At 44.3% G+C, this 21066-nt stretch overlaps 1 protein-coding gene across 2 annotated transcripts in view; it reads left to right on the top strand.

Annotated features, from left to right (window-relative positions):
- Positions 1 to 4249: 4249 nt before the first annotated feature.
- The window catches only part of TRPC4AP (transient receptor potential cation channel subfamily C member 4 associated protein), a 38057-nt gene continuing 21240 nt past the window's right edge, over positions 4250 to 21066 (top strand). The window contains exons 1-6 of one of the 2 annotated variants that reach the window (XM_064465796.1): positions 4250 to 4420; positions 14086 to 14214; positions 14452 to 14568; positions 17553 to 17610; positions 18693 to 18748; positions 20335 to 20463. In XM_064465796.1, the coding sequence (XP_064321866.1) occupies positions 4274 to 4420; positions 14086 to 14214; positions 14452 to 14568; positions 17553 to 17610; positions 18693 to 18748; positions 20335 to 20463 (636 nt within the window). In that variant the 5' untranslated portion in view covers positions 4250 to 4273. The remainder of the gene's footprint in view (positions 4421 to 14085; positions 14215 to 14451; positions 14569 to 17552; positions 17611 to 18692; positions 18749 to 20334; positions 20464 to 21066) is intronic. The other variant, XM_064465797.1, reaches the window with a different exon arrangement.

Genomic DNA, 21066 nt, shown 5'->3' with positions numbered 1-21066 from the left:
TGAAGTTTTACAGGCTCATGCAGAGTCCACAGCTTGCTTTGCTCTGTAAAAATGAGCCTGAGTGGTTCCCTGTCCTAAGGGGAAGAGCACGGATCACTGGCTGTAGCCTCACTTCTGAGGCTACAAGCCTCCTCTGCGACGTGCTCCACCTTTTATCTTCGGCCTCTTTATGAATACACAGTTAGCCTGAGAGATTGATGACCAGCCAAGGAAACCTTTTAATTTTGAGGTGGAGGCTCGGATTTGTAGATCTAGCAAGTCTGTCAGGTGTGAAGAATGGCATGGGGGGAGGAGAGCAGTTGTGACACAGAAAATTGCTGGGTTCCTCCATACGTCGAACCCGTGTGGGTCAGCACAGCTGCCCAAAACCGGTTTAGTAAGCATCCAGGTCATGTCATCTGCAAACTGAGGTGGAGCATGGAATAGCAAAGGTTTGGTTTACCCTGCAGTGGGACTTGCTTTCTTCTTACAGAATCTAACGTGCTTTTCCTATGAAACTTCCCCATTTCCTTCCTCTTTTAAACTTCCCTTTGGGACCTCACTTGCATAACTCCACATTGGCGACCTCGGTGAAGTTGGTCTCAGGGTGGACCAGCTGAGCTGTATGTGTAGGGTGGCAGGGTACTTGGTTCAGGCTGAAATGCAACTCTCCCCTGGCGCAGGATACAGCTGAAGAGATGTTTGTAGGCTGCTCCCTGCAGCAGGCAGTGAGAGAGCTCCTTGTGGCCCTTCCTCTAGTGGAAACCAGGCTGCCTTTCTGTCTTAAGAGGTGAAAGGCATGAAACCTCTTGGTGTTCAGCTGACTTGACAAATCCAAACCTTTAAATGTGTTATTTAGTGTCTTTGGCAGGTGTATGCAATGATCAGAACAAGAGAAATCAGTAGTGTTACAAAGACCTTTTTTTTTAAAGAGAAAGAGGGTGGGGAGCAGAAGAATTATGGGCTTTTTTCAAGCCTGCTGGAAGTTGAGCCTGGAGCGAGCACAGACAAGCTATAGTCATTTGAGTGGGTCAGAGATACAGGATAAATCCACATGGCTGCTGAAATACTTAAATACAACTGGGTCAATGCCCAGTGTTTGCTGATGTGGGGTTGCTTTGAGAAACTAGTGGTTTTGTCTCAAACTCTATTGGTGCTTTAAAGCCACATAAAATCTGCACTCCTACTCTTTAGGATGGAAATCCTGTTGCAGTTGTGAGTGAACTAAGAGCCACTTGCACCTTTGGACAGGCAGACATGTAGGAAGGATTGGTGACCTGTACAGGCCCTTCTCATGCTGTACTACTTTCCTTTCGGCAGGCGGGACAGCTGCTGTTCGAGAAATACTGCATTGGTGCAACTGTTGCAGGGGGGGTGCTGAGAGAGGAGCACCCTAAAACGGAGGCATTGTTAGATGAAGATGGAGCGCTTGGTAGTGGCTCCTTGTAACCATAAGGTTATATTTTTCTTTTCCAGCTGTTCATATCTCGCTCACTATTCATTGTCTGCTCTGTAGAACCACAAAATGCAGGCCGCCTCCAGTGGCTTCTCTCAGTGCTCAGTGCTCAGTCCTGATTCTCTCTCAGCATTGCCCCACCCATGAAGCAGAGGGACATTAAAGACTTGAGGGGTAGGCTGCAGACTACCAACACAGTAGATCTCTGCATTTTGGTGCCCTCACCTAAGAGGCTCCGGGAGCAGAACCAAGGGGTGGTAGCCTTAGGAGGTAAGATCTTTCCTTGGCACAGCTGGAGCTGAAAGAACTCATCTGTCCATGGCTGCTTTCTACTGTGAGAAATCAGATGGGTCTTGATTAGTGCTATGGGATGGATGAGTCAAAATAACATAAGCAGCCTCAATTTTGGTTTGTTCCAGTATTTGACAGTGGCTCCCTTCTTACTTTCTTTTAACAAAAAGAACTGTGACGCGATTTCTTAGGATCTTTAGTAAGCCTTTTCTTTACATGGAAAACTGTACGGCTTGGCCTCACTGCTGGAGGGCAGAGAGCATGCCTGAGCCTTAGCGACACGTGTACAAGGTGGGCTATTTCATAGGCAACGTGATGGAGAACAGATGTCTGGGAGTCTCTCTCTGAGGGACAGCAGAATGAAATGTTGGTGGCTGACTGTCCTGCTAGAGATCGGATCCCATCCCCTGTATGTGCAATGTAAGAGGTTCTGCTGTTAGTGAGAACTTCACAGATTCAAAATTACTATCACAAGTCAGCTGGGAAAAAAAATAAAGCTAAAACTTGTGGTCTCTGGCTGCCTCTCCTCCCAGGGGCCTCACAATGAAGGATATCTGTGGAAGAGATGGCAGGTCTATTTTGGCATATTCCAGCTGGAGGGAAAGCTCCAATCGAGCAATATGGTGAGCGCTTGGTCGTGTTAACAGAATGTAGAGCAGTTTTGTCAGGAATCCAAAATGAGATGTGCAGGAAACACAGATGGGTAGTGGCAGTTTTGGGTGGCTTCCAAACGAGGCAGGTCAGTACGCCAAAGGTCCCACACAGCGCATACTCGTGGCTTCTATCAAAGGCTGGAAGGAAACTCTGGATTTTGGTCAAGCTGTGAATGCAGCACCGAAACCAAATTTAGCATCTGCTGTTGATGCCGTCCTTGTAGTTGTTTTGTTGATTTTTGTTTGGTTTGGTTTTTTTCCCCTCCGCCCTAAGCAGCCTGGAAAGCCTAAAACTGAAGGCCAGATTTTCTGAGGTATTTCAGAAGTAAGTGGATTTGGAGAGGCTCTGGATTGATGAAATGTCAGACAAACCTCTTGTGTAAAACTTTTAAAGGAGCTAACAAAGGAGAAGATAGAGGAAGAAGAGTCAGACCTTTGCACAAATTGCTGGCAAATGGCAAAACCAGCAAAAAGCAAGGGGCTGGGGGCCAGGGGAGGCACTAGGAAAGGGGAGTAAGCGCAGCCTTTTGCATCTGAGGCAGTGCGAGCGTGCAGGTGAAAAGATTGCCGTACTTCTGTTTCTTCATATGCAGTGCATAGGGGCTTTCTGTGAGCAGCAATTTAAACAGCAAATCATCCATTAGCAGATTTTGCATTTTACAAATAAAACTGTGATCATCATCAGGCCCACACGTTATTCATGGTGGTGAGAAGTGATATAAGATGTGATGCTGTAAAACTTTCAAATACGTCGCCTGGGTGCCATCGCTGCACCAGTTAGGCAGTGCTGTTCAGCATCATGTTAATCCCTAGCATCTTTATTGCTTTCAATTGTTCCTTGTACCACAAAGTTAAAATGGAATATAGACTAAGGGCCGCATTTAAAGCTGGGGTGATTTTGGGCACCCCTATGGCATGCTGCATTCCTTGCTGTCTCACCAGGAGCTGGAGCTGGGCTATTCCGCCGGGCAGGCTCTGAGCCTCCGGAGAGGCAGCAGCAAGTGAGGGAGGAGGGGAGGTGGCGTTGGGACCCCTGTCACCTCTCGGGTCCCTTGGAGCTGCCGCCTGTACCTTAGTTACAAACTCGCTCCCAAGCGTCTGTCTTCCCAAGGTGCTGTGTCTCCTTTGAGTTGGTTTTTTTTTAACCCTTGGAGGAATTTACGCTGATTTGCATTGGTGCAGAGAACAGCACCTGTCTCAGCAGTCTGCGCTGAGTCCAGCTTTCTCTCTGCCTTCCAGGGGCAGAGCAGCTTCGTCGTAAATGTCTGTCGTGTGGTCGGGGCTCTTGGTGGTGTCAGGAGCCTCTGCTTTGGGGTTTCTTTCATTTGACTCCAGTAGCTCCTTGGGTGCTGTGCTGTGGGCTTTACTTCTGCCTGCGTGTCTGGACTGCTCACCTCAGCTGGTAGCAGTAAATTAATAGTAAAAATAAAAAAGTAAAGCACACGTCGGTATTTTGATGGAAATAAACCCGGGCGTGGAGGTGAGGTGGCCGTCAGGGCCCTGCTGCCTCAGCAGCCGCCGGGAGGGACACGCGGCGGGAGTCTCGGGGCGGGGGAAGGGCCGGCGAGTACGCGGACGTGGCGCTCAGCCCTCCGCATCCCGCAGGAGCCTCCCTACGCAGCGTGGGGACGACACCGGCCCCCGCCTGGCGATGGCGGGGTGTCTTCTTCCTCCTCCTCCTCCTCTCCCCACGGCGGGATTCTCGGCGGCGGCCCCGCGCATGCGCACTCGGCTCCGCCCGGACTACATTTCCCAGCGGTCCCCGCGGCGGCGTGGCGCGGTGCGCGCGGGGCCCGGGCGGGGGCGCTGCCGAGCGACCCTCGCGCCGCTCCGTACAAAGCGGCGGGGGGAGGGGGCGTTTCCTGTTTGTCTCCGGCCGAGCGGAGCAGCGGCCATGGCGGCGGCGGCGGCGGCGGCAGCGGCGGGGGGGCCCGGGCCCGGCGGGGGGAGCCGGCGACGAGCTCGCGCAGCGGCCACCAACATCCTGGCGCAGCTGCGGCACGGGCAGCTCAGCGGCTGCGGCCTGACGCGGGGGGCCCAGGTACGGGATGGGATGGGGGGCGGCCCCGCGGTGAGGAGAGGCCGCTCCGCCGGCACCGGTGGGAGGGGGGGCGCGGCCCCGGCGGGGGGCCCTGCTGCAACCCTTCCCTAACACACCACCACCAACCCCCACCCCACCCCCCCCACCCCGCCCGCGGCAGGGCCCACACGGGCGCCGCCGAGCCTGGCCCCCAAGGCTCCCCCTCCGCCGGGGGTCGGGAGCGGGTGTTGGGCGGCCCCGCGGCGCCGCTGAGCTCCAGCCCGGGGCTGTCGAGCCTCTACTGGCGCTCCGAGGCCCGGGGGAGCCCGGCCGGCCCAGCGGGGCCTGCCGCCAGCTCCGCTCGCAGGCAGCGCCTGGCGGAGCGGCCTCCCCCCGCCGGGAGCGAGCGCTCCCTGGGCCCCCGTCCTCCTCCGCCCGTGCGGGGGGATGGCCCTGCGGCCTCGCCCGGGGGGAGGAAGGGTGCCTCTGTGCCTTCGTGCTCCTTATCCCTCCTTCCCACCTCGGTCTCCCTGCAGAAAGCCCGCGGATCAGGACAGGCATCTGCCATATAGTAACAGAGCCGTCCTCTGTTGCTTTCGCCTGTGATAGAGGTTGTGGCTTTCTCTTGCAAAGAAAGGAAGCTGTGCTTGGAACCCTAACGATGCAGCAGCAAAACTTAAGCGTGTTTGGTGGACAAAGGCGGTCTCACGATATTAGGGCTCAGGAGACCTCTTAGCTCTGAAATGGAGTAGGCTTTATGCTGGCGGTTTTCCATGAAACTATTCCAGGTCTATTTGAAATTTGTCATCTTTCCCAGTTGATGATGCTTGGAAATACCGAGAAATGAAATCAGCTCATTAACCTAGGCTTGTGCCTATCGTGTGCTTTTGCTGGCTTTTTTTAAACCACGGATAATGGATATTTATTTCTTTTTACAACGAATAATTGACATTTATTTTACAGATTAAATGCAAAATAGTGCAAAGACTTGGAAGCTGAAGCGTGGGATAAAGAGCTTGCAGTCGGGTGGTGATTTTTTTTTTTAGTTGAAATGAATAAAAAATGGTATTTCTCTAAGTGACTTTCACTAGTGCAAACAACAGTGTGTTCCTTGATTAACAGGGATTGTGAGCGATTGCTAAGAAAAGATTTGTTCATCCTAAATGCCCATGCCTCATTCAGTAGCTGAGATGGGTAAAAAAGGTGATTTTTCAACAGCTCTCTTGTTCTTATTGTACTTCTTGCTCAGATACTAGTTTGGTTAATACTTTGCATGAATTTAAACCTGATATTGCCTCTTTGGAAAAAAGTTATTTCTGTGGGATTGTTTTAGGAGTCCGTTTCATACAGCATGTAGGCAAAACAGCGTGTTGTCTCCCTAACTTGCCTGTCCACCTCTACACTCTTGCTTGTTCGCTCCCCCACAGCCGGAATGATTTAAGTCAGATAAACCTGTGTCAACATTGTGCACAAACATAATCTGTTAGGGTGGTGCCTCCACTCTGGGCTTTGGTTTCCTTGAGAAATGTGGTGGTACCATGTTTTAATTCGGGGCTTTTATGAATTGTTGGAAATAGCTGCTGAAGCAAATGACTAGGCTTTTACCGTAATCGAGGAAACTTCTGCTAGTGATATCCTCCTTCTCATAACGTCGAGTCTGAGGGGGTTTTTTTTGTTGCTGGGGTTTTGTTTGTTTTGTTTTACTTTATAAATTTTGCTGTGCTACCTTAAAAGACATAAAGCTCAGATGCCTAGGGCTCCCAGTGCTTTGTGAATGCTGTCGGAATAGGTTTTAAAATCACTTAGACTAAGGAGGGGAGGGAACGAACTCCCTGGATGATTTTGAACTTTGTGAATTATGTGTCTCTGTACTTTTACCTTGAAGCAGTTTTTTGTTTGTAGACAATCTAAATATAAAACACTTTGATGTAACTTTTAAAGAAGTACAAGGCAATTTTGGGTGCTTTTTTTAAATTCTATTTTTTTTTATCAGAATGTTTGCAGTTTTCCTGCAGTTGACTCCTCAGTGGCAGTGTGGTAGCCCTTGCTTAAGTTTCTCCATTAATTTGCTCCTGAAAAGCCTGAGAGCAGATCAAGTTCCCAAGCTGCTGTGTCGGGGTCTAGAAGAACAAGTCAGGAGAATGTCCTTCAAACTCTCTCTTCCCGTTCTTTGCAAGGAAGTTTTGGGTCATATGCTGCTTGGCCTGCACAGCTGGTATCCTGTGAGGAAGAGAAACCCTTTTCAAGGTCTTAATTGAGAGAGACTGGGAAGCACCGTTCCTTGCTGGGGTGCCTGCCATCTGGGAAGTGTTCTCCCACAATGTTGTCACTATATTTCAACATCTGATTTCCGGGAGACAATTAGTACCCTTCTGTGGGCAGCAGTGGCATTTATCCTTAAACAAAGCTTTGCTTACTGTTTTTAGGTGATCTCAAGATCCATTTTTGTATGAGGAAAGTGGGGCCTTGTCTTTGAATTGCAAAGGGTAATTGTTGGCAGGCCTACATCTGAAAGTTCATCAGCCTGATCTTACAGGGACATAAAAATATTTTCGACAGCAACAGCCCCCTGAATATCTGACAGTTTTTGAGGCCAGCTAGGGCTCTGACATCTGGATCCTTTTGTGTTCTTGCTGTACTTGCCTACCAGGAGCCACAGCTTTCTTGCTGGCTGGTCTCTTTGCTTTATTATTAATAAGAAGGTTGATGGATAAAGCAGATTTCAGTAGATACTGCTATTATCTGTTCATATATCCATTTTAGCCAAACTGCTCGCATCAGCTGCTGCCCTGGATGCAAGCTGCAATCACTGGTGTCAGATTGCATAACCTTGTACCAAGGTTTGCTCTAGCACTGAGTACAGAGCAAGTGAAAGTGGCTTTTCAGATACTGGTAAACTAAAAGCAGACCAACTTTCCAGAAGTGATGCACGTTTTCTAATAAGGAGCAGTGTTGCTTGTGAGCGGGCTGGTCTGTAGTCCCTCTCCTGGCACAGCTGTGCTGTGTGCACGCAGGCACTGTAAATAAGACCTGATGGGGTTTATGCTGTGGTTCCTTGAAGGCAAAGGAACACTTCAGCTCAGCTGATCAAGCTGAAGTCCCGGTAGCAAGAGGGCACACACTTCATCTGCTGCAAGTCAGCTGTGAAAAGCATGTATATACCATGAACTCAGAAGATATTTAGGTGTAGCTATGTGAATCTCTGTAGGCAGAGCAGTATAATAATGGACTAACCAGTGATTTGTCGGCAAACTGGTGTGCTTTTGGTGCAGTCCCAAGAGCAGATCGTCAGCACTGGTCTCACTCTCACAGGATTGCCAAGGCTTAGCGGAAAAAATCAGATGGAAAAAGAGAGTCCATTTTTCCAGCTGTATTTCGTGATCTGCTGTTCCTAGGAATAGATGCTTCCCTTAGCAGTATAGTCCCTATCCACTCTGAAAAAAACTCTGTGGAAGGAAAACATTTTCTGCCTTAGACATCCAGATTTCCAGCTCCTACCATTACAGGTTATGAGTAGTCTGTAGTAGTTTCCTAACTCTGAGAAAATATTTTGTTCTCTAATAAGTTTTGTTTCCTCCTTACAACACCACCATCACCACCAGAAAAAAAAACATTCACATGAATATAATCCACTTTAGTAGCTCTAATTGTATGGATCTTAGCAGGCCTCTTCAGTAGAGGGCAGCTAGCGAGTATTGGAAGGCCTGGACATGCTTTTTGCGTAACAGGGACCAGAGCTCTGTCATACTAGAAATGCTCAAAAGCAGTAGTGTTGGACTGAAGTAGTCTTGTTTTGTGTGACTGAAGATGAGTGGGAAGAGAACTATAGTAGATGTGATATTCCTTGCCCCTCTGCTTTTGCTAGATACCCCTACAGATTTTGTTTTCTTTCAAAATCAGTTAAAGAAACTTAGGCAGTTTCAAGGAAAAATTAATCACTGAGAAGTTAATATAATTTTACATATTAGTTGATTTTTTTTTCTCTGCGAGTAAGACCATCAAAACAAACATTAGTAGCCGTAATTGCTATCTGGCAGATTCTGTAGTGGTTTTGAAGAGGTGCTGGTGTTAAAGATCTTTGCTGGAGTTGTTCTGCTCTTGGAAACGCTGTGGGGAGATTCGCGAGACCTGTTATTTGCCTTGGTAGACTGGCTCTTTCTCCAGTGGTGGTGAGCAGAGCAGTGGTCTGGGAGTCATGGGATGCTTAGAGCTGGCTAGGAGCTATGGCAGTTGTATCCTGGGACACCATGTCCTTGGGCTCGTGCCTGGCTCTTGGGTTGGCAGGAGAAAGTTTGGTGGGCTCCATCAGGGTTGTGGAGAGACAGGAGTTATGGGACACTCGATCCACACTTTGAAGAATCTAGGAGCTAGAGATGGGCTGGAAATAGGTGTTCTTACGTGGCCTTCCCCCAGCAGAGTTTCTTTTTATGATTTTGTAATTAATAAATTTTAAAATTATATAATTTTGGGGGCTCTGACATGTTCCTGATGACCTGCCACATGCAGGTGACCAGCCGCGTTGGTTGCTGCCCCACGGCTGCAGGGTAGCTGTTCGTGGCTTCTCCCTTGGAACGCTTTCCAGAATCACTGTATAGGCCAGAAGCTGTGTTTCTGTAGCATGCTGTTGTGTTAACATGAAATCCTTGGGCAGGGGGCATTTACCTTGGTTGTAGGGCTTTTTTTGTGAAAAGTCGTGTGAGGAGAGAGACGGCTTAGCCAGGCTGATGCATGTTTGTTAGCGACTGAAAAGGAAAATATAATGAAGAGCTGGGATGATGGGGCACTCCCCAAAATACTGAATAATCATTCTCCTGGCAGTCGGTCAGAGATGACTTCCTAAGTCATTACTGCTCAGAGGAAAATTAAAGATTTAATTGCACAAATATTAGTTTCCTGTTTTTTAAAGGTGCAGCCTAAAAAGGTTTGAAGGAAAGGATATGGAAAAGCTTTGATTTTATTAAAAATATGTAAAGACCACATGCTTGCATCTGTTTCTTGAGATCCATAACCTTGTGTATCTTTTTCCTTTTAAACTTTCAGAACATTTGAATATGCACTTTGGAAGTGGTCAGGATAATACTGAAAATGGAAATTATGCTTTTTCTAAAATGCTTCCAACCTTACCTTAATGCATGGTTGCAACAAAAAACTGAATTAAGAAAAATTACAACTGATGTGTCATAGCTTAAAGTCTACCACGGCCCAAACCCTTTAGTGCTGTAAAGGATGCTTGGACACGGGAGTCACTGTTCATTGCTTTTTGAAAGATCACAGAAAATGTCCTCCTGTAGGAAGCGTTCAGCAAGGCAGTGGAATGTTTGAAGGGTAAAATGTGAAATAGAAACACAATTTTATGAAAACTGTTATCCCCACGCTGGAGAGCAAAGGGGAGGATTAGCTCATGGTATTTCTGCCACTGTCATGTGCTCGTGGGCCTTCGGTTCGTCAGCAGCTGTCGTCATGGGAAGACATGGAGATGTATCACTGACCACAGCTTAGAAAAGTGGTGGAGACAAGGTTAGGAAAATCAGAGGTTTACTCTGTAAGGCAATGAAAATTGTCACAATGCAGGAACACAAATGGAAAGGCAAATCCTTACTGGAAGAGGAAGGGATTTCGAAGCAATCATGACTACAGGAGATTTCAGGCCAGTAACAAATGTTTTAGCAAGGCTTTAACACGGTTGTGACCATGTGCAGGGACATGGGCACAAGGCAGCCAGGAGGATAAGCAGCTTCTGTCGGAGAGACCGTACCTGGAGGACGGCAGTCATAGGTAGGAACAGCAGTAGCAAATACTATAGCAAAGTGGAGAGGGAGCAAGGAAAGGGGAACTAAACTGATCAAGGGATGGATTTAGGTAAATATTAACATATAACTTAATATAACTTGATGAAGATTTAGGTATTATTCAAAATTATTTATTGACTATTATGCTAATGGATGCTGGCGCATTTTAAAAGGATTTATGACACAGGAGGGGTAGAAATTTAAAAGGAATATGTAGATTTGTGTGTAGTGTCTTTGTTCAGCTCTTCGTATACTTTCAAGAAAAATTTTATACAAAAATTATTTAAACTCTGTAGTAGGAAAGTATTCCTGTGGTATTTATCAGTCTTTGGGGTAATCTTTTGGGAAATACTGGGCTCCAGTCCTTTGGGAGACTTGAAAGAGAAAACCACTCGGTCAGCTCTACCTTGCAGTCACAGAGAGGCTTGATGACGCATTTTTAACTCTGTACTGAAATCCTCTTGAAAGTCTTTGATTTCCCTTCCAGCAAAACCACACTGCCATGGCTTTACCAGTGCGGCTGGAGGTGGGGGAGATGGCTGGTACTGGTTAGGCATCCGATCACCTGGCTGGTGAGCAGCGTTCAGGCAGCTGCCGGTGTAAAACTGGCATCGCGTAGACTGCTTGGACTATGACGTGGATGGGAGCTCTGGGCCTGGGCTGGAGTTAGAGCCTGCTGCCTTGTTTCAGAGGCTTGCCTGGAATATAACTGCTTCTGGAGAGCCACAACGTGCCGCCCCGCTGGGCTGCTCGGTTTGCGATTCAAAATTTGGATGTGTTACAACAAAATTCTGAGAAATGGCTCTGTGGTGTCTTGGTGTTTGTACCATTTTGGTTTACTGTGCCTGGCTGGTAGGGAAGTTTTGATGCTCGTTCTTTTGTTTTCTCAGTAATTGGTACTTGCTCTGTCTGCTAATGCCAGTGAGGTGCGGCGGTTCATAACCCCTGCAACCATTGGTTAGGTAGGCTGCTTCTGTTAATTCATGCCATTTCCAGCTGGGCTTCTGCAACCTCACCTTCTTGCTAGACAGTATCTATCTTCTCGAGCTTTGTATGCAAGATTTCAGAGACTTTATCCAGAGCTATTCAGTGAATGGAGAAAATTTCTGAGAAATCAGTGTTTGGTTGGGCTTATCCTGCTCGGATGAGACCAAAAAAATGCTGGAGAGGAAAAGGGGCCCCAAAAGACCCAGTGCTAATTTTGATGACTCTTCAATAATGTCTGCCCAAAAAGAGCAAGAAGGAAATCGACCTTGCTTATAAATGAAAACCATTGACTAGCTGCTATTACAGAAATCATGAGATGCAGTTTTTAACCAAAATGGCTGTAAAGACAGACAGCTCCATACAATCTAATTGAATTTTAATCCCTCCATGCAATCCAAAATCTTTGCGTTGGCAAATACCGCCCCGCCACAATGGAAATATTCAGAGCCAGGGTAGCCTCATAAGTACAGAATAGGGATCACAGGCTAGAGCTTGCAATGAAACCAAAGCCATGTATGAAATCAAGAGAAAGAAAATATTTTTTTTAAAGCAGTTAAAAGATGATGAGAGCAAGGAAACATTTGCTTCATTCTTTCATAATTTCAGTTCTGAAAGTTTTCTGCAGGTCAGCACAAGTGACTGCCTTTCAGTCTGGGATAGGGAGAGGAAGACCTGCTAGTACAGAAATAAGAATGGAGGTGGATCCTGCCCCGGACCAGGAAGTGTACGTGCGATTAACTGATGTGGTGTTAAGCCCAGGACAAGGTTTTAACATTTATTAAGGGTTTTTGGCCTTTCTAATAGCACAGAATTCAGCATCCAAGTGCTGTGCTACTGGAACCTGAGATTGCAGCCTGTGCACGTCATTGCTGCCTGTGGTATCTCCACATCAGCTGGAGCCAGACAGTTGGATTCTTTCCCTGGCGTTCTGCTGCGCGTTCCTTGCGTTTTACCCAGCAATTAATCCAGTTCCTCCCGCTGCTTGTGGGGGTGTGTACTCCTCCTGCACCTGAGATGGGGTAGTGGTAGAGCTCCTCTTGCTCTCTCTGTGCTGGGTATTCCAAGGAGGAATGGAAATTTGTGACTTCAAAGGAGCTGACCCATTACTCACAGTCCAGACGATGAGAAGCCATTTTGACTTTGTAGTTTCATCCTGCCGTTTGTTGTGAGTGGCCTCCTCGGAAGGAACTCTGTGTCATTCTCCAGCAGTGCTGGTTGACTACTCTTATTTAGAAGAGAAAAGTTTAAAACTGGAGTGTTTTATGTCCCAGCTTTGCTCATGTTGCTTCAATCACCCATTGTAGCGGGAAAACCTGATACTTCAAGAGCCTTTAAATTCTTAGTTACGTACAAATTTGGGTATTATATCAGAAAAGAACCCTATCTGGGAAGCTTAGAAGAAGAGCAAGGACCTATAGCAGCTGATGTTGCCAGTCTGAGTTTTCACGTGCTTGCATCAGTTTTCTGGTCTTCTGTATGCTGTCTAACAAGCAGAGAAAAGGGTTAAATTCTCAGTCAGAAATTGAGGTATATTTGCATATAATTGCTAATCAGGAATTGAATAGCCCTTTGGAATTGTAGGCTGAGGTCTATCTGAGAAGGATGTCTTGGCTGAAACAATAAGCAAGATTTCCTGGCTGTTAACGATTAACAATGAACATTAAGCAGGCTGGAGGGAAACAATGCAAGTTAACCACAGAAAGGTTCGGGGAAGTGACTTACGCAGAATGAGAGCAGCTTAGAGGAGTAAGAGAAACTCCCCAAGTGTTGCACAGAGATGCAGTCTTGCTGGCCTGAGGATTGTTTTTTTTTTCCATGTTTTCTTTTTTATTTGGAGGGCATATAAATTTTGTAAAACCAGCCAGAAATCCTGTAGACTGTAATTATTGTTTTCTGCCTTACCTTTCTGTGCAAGGGTAAGTCCCTATTTCGGGGCTGGTCTAGGTATCTCTGAAGTATCATTAAGGAAGGGAGTTAAATTTTGGTCAGCATTGACTGGATGGTGAACTTGCATGAATAGCTGCTCCTTTACAGCATCTGCTGGCAGTAACCTGGAAGTGTTCAGGCTTCAAAATGTCTTTTGTGGATTCTAAGCAGAATATTTTTTAGCCTTGTGTTGCTACTTCATTTTTTTTCAGGTGTAAAATACAGTGGTGAATATTGAGAAATTTTTTTAATATATTTTGGGGAGAAGGAGGAAAATGGAGAGTTTGCGCAAATGTAGCAAATGCTGAGGTTCCTTTATGTGGTTGCAGCCTGCTTCCTCGAGGATAATGCCCGTGTTCTATTGATTTAGTTGTTGGTCTCCATTTATAACCAGCCCAAGACTACAGAGGAAATTTTCACTGTATCTTTGATACATTATTCTGGCGTCTGCTTGGAAAATCTTAGTGGTTTGGGTCATTGCTATGACCAATAGTGGCTTCAGGGATTTGGCTGAGGAAGTACTCATTACTAGCTGAATGCGAGTTATGAAGCCTTCCCACCTTCGGTGTTCTGTCTACCTTAGACTAGTGTCGTTCTTGATAGTGTCAGGGGCCCCCATTTCCTCCTTCAGTGTCCCTTCAGTCGGAATTCTGCTAGTGGAATTACTCAGAGACTAATGTGTTCCCATTTAAAAATATTTGATCAATATAAAAATACGGAATGAGATTAAGTACTCTTAAGTGATAACATCAGCTTTAAGCCCTGTCCTGCTAAAGATACTTTGACCGTTGGTAAGATTCTGCGCCTACCAGTCCTGGATAAATTGCTGCGTGGAAAGAGGTACTGGATTTTGTAATGGTACTCTCTTCAAAAAAACTATTTTTCTGTCATATTCTGATACTGATATTCTGGGGAGGTGATAAGGTGGTTTTCCTGGTTGTGAGGCATTGGATGCATGGGAATTATGTTCTTCCTTTGTTGCAGATCACAGAGGCCTTGTTAAAGGAAAGAGATAAACAAGCGAAATGGAATGGGATTCCCTTACTGTTGCAAAAGTTGTATGAACATAGCCATCCAAACAGCGATTTCTCGCAGTGCCAAAGCATCTTACGGGTACTGTCTACACTGTTCTTCCTGCAAGTTAGGGGTTATTTTGTTGTTGCTTTCTTTAGTCTTCTGTGATCATATTCTAACTCATTTTTGAAACTGTTTGCATGATAATATCTGTGAATTGGCTGATAGGTGAGAGCTGGGAATGTGTGCAATTGATTAGTCAGCAGATCACACAGATAATTTTGTTTATACTGATGAAGAGTTTTCTTTCTGAACTTTTTTTTTTACTGCATGCAGGAAATTTCTCCACTTCTTTCAATGGAAGCCATGGCATTTGTTACAGAAGATAGAAAAGCTGCTCAAGAGTCCACTTTCCCAAATACATACACATTTGACTTATTTGGAGGAGTCGATGTAAGTGTCGTGATTGGTTTGTTGTGTTTTTTGTTGTTTTTGTTTTTTCATCAATGATATCAAAAGGTTTCTGCATGATGGTCATACCACTGGGAAATCTGTGAGTGAGGTCTTTGAGACCTTTGAAGCATCTAAATGCAAGCTACAGAATGACTATCAATTTGATGTTAAGCGTTAGAATTGTGCCTGTTCCGGTTAATCAAAATGTGAAAAGGGTGTATTTTCCAAGGTATTATATCATCAAAAGTGAGGTGGTGCTTCTTATATATGGTATAGAAGACCTGGCTGTTTCTTCAGATAGTATGTTTTTAACTTAAAAAGGCTAGACCTCTAAGTTCTCAGTTAAAATAGTTTCAAATGATTTCTAGTTGTGAGATTAAATACTAAGTTCATACTGGAGCACTGAGAATTTCACTTACCAATGAAGGATATGTGGTGGGTTTTAAAGCCCACTGGGGCACTCTTAGCCAGGTTGTGTGTGTGTATTGCTGGAAAAGTTCTTAAACAGAGCTGAAAGGTTTATGTAGACATTCTGGCAATTTTTCTTTTTGTATATTTAATACTGCACAAATAATACCCAAGTTTACTCAGCATTATGGTGGCAGACTTTGGGACCTTAGCTTTCATTAGAAATGTATGATTTCTATTTTCCAGTGAACTAATTGACACTTTCTTTCCCCCTCCCTTTTTTTCTGTTTGGTCCAACTAAACAGTGTCTTTGCTACTCCCTTCTTGTTACACTTAGCATGCCTTTACTTAAGTAAAACTTCTATTTAGGTTATATTGTTTTGAAAGTAGCACTGGTTTAGTTGCTGTTATTCTGTCAACTGAGGACAAAAGTCTTCAGCTACCCAAGCAATTTAAAAGCTTGTATGAAAATGTACTAAATTTCCCTTGTTTTTAAAGGGAAATAGTGATACTTCCTGTAGAAGTGCTTTAATATAAGAATACACAGAATAAGCATGTGTGTGTGTCGGGTTGGATTGGGTTTCTTTCCTGGTTGGTTGGGTTTTGTTGGTTTCTTATTTTCTCTTGGGCTGGAGATGGTAAATATCAGATACACTATTATTACCTGGCACAGCGGCCAGGTTTGGCTGATACAAGTGGGTTTAATCTGGTTAAAGGCAGTGGTAGAAGCGAGTGCTATGTGTGTTTGAAAATTCTACCCTAGTACTTGGAAGAGCAGTCTAGTCTGCTGGTTCCATGTATGCCATGTGCTGATTCTGTGTTGCAGTATTTTGAACTGTGAAGCATGAGTAACTTCGAAGGACACTAAATTTGCAGTGTACTCTGTATGCTGTAATGTGTGGTAGTATATTCCTTAAACTATTTTTGAGTTCTGATAGCCTTTACATCAAGGAGGAAAAAATACAGTTGTCTCCTCCCTCTATATGAATATATGTAAAATATTACCTGAGTACAAACATGTGAACTGATACACAAGCCTTGTGGACTTGGGACCTGAATGCAACCCCGTTCCAAGAAATAAGATCTCATAACTCCCTTTGTGCTCCTTCTGCCTCTGGTGAGGCACCCTCTTACCTGTTCTCTTTCTGCCATTGGACCCTTGTGCTTCTTGGTGCATACTGTTGCAGTTTCAGTAGGGAGGCTGAAGAAAGCCCTCTCCAAGGAGTGTCTCACACCACTGCAGTCCAGTCCCTGGAGTGTATGTGAGGAGCATACCAGTTCTGTAAGAATAAGGTGATAAATACATGGTGGGTTATAGTATTGACCAGGAAAAACTAATACTGGCTGAAAAGGTTCACTCTGTGGCAAGGCAGGAGTGATTGTAACCACAGCCACCTGTAAAAGACACTTGTTGGAGTAGGTGTTCTTTCCCAGGAGAGCAGTGCATAGGGATATCTTTGGATGCTTATCTCGGGTACCAAGCCTTGAGGTGTGCATTCTTCTCCTAAAACGTAAGCCGTTAATATGCGTACTAGATTACTGCTGCAGTCACTTTTCCCTACTATACTGATGCTACAGCTGCTATTACAAATATTGCTGGAAAATGTGTATCCCTCTTTAAAGTGCCTGTTTGTTTATTTGTCCTTGCTTAAAATGTGAGCAGAGCCTCCAGTGCTATCAGATGTTTTCTGGTGTGTCTGGGTAGATAGTTCATTAACAGAAGGGTAAAGTTAAGTTGGGGCAAATAGGGCAAGTTGTAAAACATAAGTATATTGTCAGTTGGCATGACTTGACTGTGTGATGCCTATATCGCTCTTAACAATTTTTAACTGAATTTTAAAACTAGGGGCTTTTTGCAGTATTTCTTGCAGAAGTCATCAGTTCCTTCTAGTGGCTAACTCATTTTTAAATAAAATACTATTTTTAAAATGTTTTAAAATAAACCGGTGGTATAGGCTAGAACAAGTAAAGATCAGTTCTACATCTATCAGAATCATGGTGCTAGTCTTGGAAAGCTGACTGTTGCATTCCTTAAATAGAAATGAGACAACACTTCGCGTATCTGTAATTGTATATGTAAGTATACACATAAGGTGCATGTACACAGGCAGTGGCTTGCTCTTTATTGGTGAGATTAAAATCTGGAGCAACTAAATTCTGTTATGTCTGGGCCTGAACTGTGTTTTGAAGCCCAGCAAGATTTGGGGGGAGCCTTTGCAAAATTTGCATCTCTCTGCAGATTACTGCTAAAGATTTGTTATTTTGGGAGATGTGTGATAGCCATCCTCGATGTTATCTGGACGCATGTAAAATAACAATCATTGCAGACTCAAATTCTTTAAAACTTGCCAGTGGGAGATTGTTTTATACAACTGTTATTATTTCTTCAGGGTAAATACTACTATTTTTTTGTCAATGTAATTTTGACACCAGTGGGCTTTTAATTGTAGAGCTTCCGTTATTCACCTCTGTGACTTAAGCAGAGACAGGACTAAGTTTGGATTTGTCACTGACAAATTAGTCGGTTATTTGTATCCCAATGATTATTCCCTTAATTCTTTATCTTGTTGTTACAGCTCTTAGTAGAAATTCTCATGAGACCAACTCTTATTACACAGAAAAAGAAACAGAAAAGTAAGTAAACAGTCATTTTATCCTTTTATTTCATTCTTGCTTTGTGTCCTCATTCAGACAGAAATTATTCTATTTTTTTCTGTTACTGTCTTTCCATACCAGCAATTCCTTGTTCCCAAATGAATCATTGGTTTCTTTGTTCTTGCAGTACTGATTCATGGTGGGATTTAGGACAGTCACCTGTTGTAAAGCACAGCTCAGGAGTATTCATGCACTCAGCGTAACGTACTTCTCTGAATGCAGTAAATCTGCACTCACTGGAAATAATAAGCCACAAAACATAGTTATGTAATAAGAGTTAGAGAGATGTGAGATAATTAAAAGTATGCTGACCTAGTCGTAGTGACTACTGATTTCCAAGCTGCTATAAGGAGAATTTGCCAGTGGGGCACAGTCGCTTCAGTGCAACTTTCCTGCTGGAGCAGCTTTAGCTTAGTGTTTTCATTTCTCCTGTCTGTGATTCTGCTGGTTCCCTGAACCCTTCTGAGGAAAGGAAATGGTACATATGCTCCGTGCCCGTCAGCCAGGGAACTTCAAAGGTGAAGTAACTTGAACTTGAGCTAGAGGCAGCTGTTGTGTGTTTGTACTGAAAACATATTTTAAATATTAAATTGCTGGAGTAAATCAGATTGAAAGCTTTTCTATGAATTCCTGATGCTGCGTGGAGAAAACTGCATGAGCTGTCCTAATTTTTTTCCCCCATACGTAGTAACTGGAGCTAAGGTGCCTCGGCAGTTTCTCACATTGACAAATTTTGAGTTGACCTATGATATTTTTCCTAAAACACTGTTTACAACTGTACCGTTTTCTTTTTTGTGTGACTAAGAAGTGCACCAGACCACAAGTACATCTCTGTGGTCCAAGGCAGTGCTGACAGTAGTTTTGGAAGAAAGCATGTGAACAGGTCAGGTATAGAGTGTTTCTTCATCTGGTTTCTAGCCTGCGAGGCATTTGCACCTGTGATTCGAGCTAGCAGTTAGCCTGAAATTGTCACCCATTTTACAGCTATTCATGTCACTGCTGTGGAAGTTAGTGGTCCTTGGCACCACATAGCTAGTGAATGTCTGTTTTCTCCTTTGCAGTAAGTGATGACCTCATCAAGGACTGTTTAAGCATACTGTACAACACGTGTATATGTGTAAGTACAACTGCTGTGGAAAAGTGTTCTGCTGGTCATTTTATATGTGCCACTTGATAAGACAACATACAGACTCTCTTAAGCATAATTTAAACTTACTCTGAAACTTTTCATTAAAATTCCATCAGTTAAATACCAGACTGCCCTATACTTTTATGTTACTCAGATAATTTCTGTTTTCTTAGTCACATTGTCAAGTTTAAACCCTCTTGTTTGGATCTTTCTGTATCTGTTTCCATAGGAAAGCTGTGCCAGCCTTTGTTGTATTCAAACTTAAAATCTGAAGCTGGAAATGGATGCCTGCTGGCTTGAGATACAGCTAGTCTTGTTCAGTAATGGTGTTTGCAAGTTGTTTTAAGTTGGATCCTGCAACTGCTTCATGTGTTGGATATTAGTTCAGTTCAGTTAATGGCAGATCAGTACTGAGAAAGATGCTGGGTTAAAGGCCTGTGGAAATACCGTGCCATTAAAAATCTGAAACTAAGAGCGCATGCATCAGATTATGCATGCAGGGAACATCCTCAGGATTGTTTACTTAATCATTTTATTATGTCATAACCTAGGGAGCATTATTTAACAAAAATTTAATAAAAGGCAGTTACTGGCTTGGAGCTCTTCCAAAGGCATCAACCTGATCTCGAGAGTTTGAGTCTTAATAGATCATGTTCTCACTGTATCTGTGTACACATGGGAGGGGGAAGAGAGGGAACACTTTTTTTGACTTGTATGATTCTTTCTTTTTTAAGTACAGGTAATGCAGCTTTTGCAAACTGAATAGCGTAATATGCTAAGAAACAAGTTTGCAATTTATAGACTAGATGCTGTTTTAATTCACTTCAGTTTTACTTCTCTTTCTTGAATAAGAAGTGTTCAGGATCACAGAAATGTTGTGTGTGCAATATTAACTGTTCTCATGCTTCTGTGTAAATATTCAGGTAGTATCTGAGCTAGTCTTGTTCTGTGAGCACTGGTAATAATGTCAGTCATACATAATAGACAGCTTTCCAAGTGGTAAGGATGTAGTTTTAAGCTATGTTTAATTCCAGAAAAGACTGGCCGTGCTCTCGGCAGAGATCAGAGCGTGAAAGCTGGCCTTCATGAACTTGGTGATAAACCAGAGTTCGTGCTTTAGCATGACTTTTGGGTCATCACCAAGTTCATTAAGGCCAATGCCTGATTCTGGTTGCCCAGAGTCTGCCCGGCTGAGAGCGGTGTGAACAGTTTAGAAGGAACCTGGGGACTACATTTACATACCATAAAATGAAGCTGGCTACAGTTTGTGTGGGAAAGCAGAGACAAGCCTCTGTGACGTAATTTCCAGGCAGTGGAAAGTGTTTACTTTTGATTCAGGCAAGTAAACAACTGCCTTGAGTTGAAGCCTCACGTCCTGGAGCCTGTAGTTTTTGCAAGCGTCATGTTAACTTCAAACAACGACTGGAGCTAGTTTTGGTCACCTTAACCACGATGTTCCCTGGTTTCAGGAATAGCTGATTCCATAACACATCACCTGTAAAACTCTCCTGCATGTGCCTGTAACATACGACTTGTCAGGGTGGGCTTTGACTCGGGGTCTGCTTGCTTTCTAGACGGAGGGAGTCACAAGGCGATTGGCGGAAAGAAATGACTTTGTGTTGTTCCTGTTTACACTGATGACAAACAAAAAGACATTCCTACAAACTGCAACGCTCATTGAAGATATCCTGGGAGTTAAGAAGGTTAGTTACTGGTTTCTTAATTTTATTGGTATGGCTTTCCAGGCCAGTAGAGGAAAGAGCTGCCACTTTGAAGAGTTGCTGAAGATAATCCTCTAAGCTAGCATTCTCACTTTTTGTAGCTTATTTGAAACCTGACTGTTTGCAGTGATCATTAGCTTCGATCGCATTTCATTCAGAAGCCAAATTATGCATGTGGTGTGGTACTTGTAATGCTTTTGCATAGCTTGCAGGGGATGATGGGGGGTGAGTGCCTAGCTGTCATTAAAGTACAACCAGTGTTTCGAATAAAGAAAATGAACCTCATAGAAATTCATTTTTCATCTTTGTCTTCTGATTACACTTCAGATATTTTAGTAGGCCTCCTGATACTTGGAAGGATTCCTGTGCTTCTCTCTTACCTCGGGCTTGTCACCTGTCACCTCTCTGAGAAGCTGTAGGCGTGGAAACAGGGCACTCAGGTCTTCTGCACAAACCAGGTTTTTGAACTTGCTTGCCAGCATCATTACAGCTCAGTGCCCTGATGAGCACTGGTGAGCAAATAAACTCTTAGAGGTGTAACCCTGGGACAACCCTGAATGAAATGTGTCCATGTACATTCGTGGA

Source organism: Phalacrocorax carbo, chromosome 14 (genome assembly GCF_963921805.1).
Source record: "Phalacrocorax carbo chromosome 14, bPhaCar2.1, whole genome shotgun sequence".
In the NCBI taxonomy this organism is placed as follows: Eukaryota; Metazoa; Chordata; class Aves; order Suliformes; family Phalacrocoracidae; genus Phalacrocorax; species Phalacrocorax carbo.
This window is presented reverse-complemented; position numbering and strand designations above follow the sequence as displayed.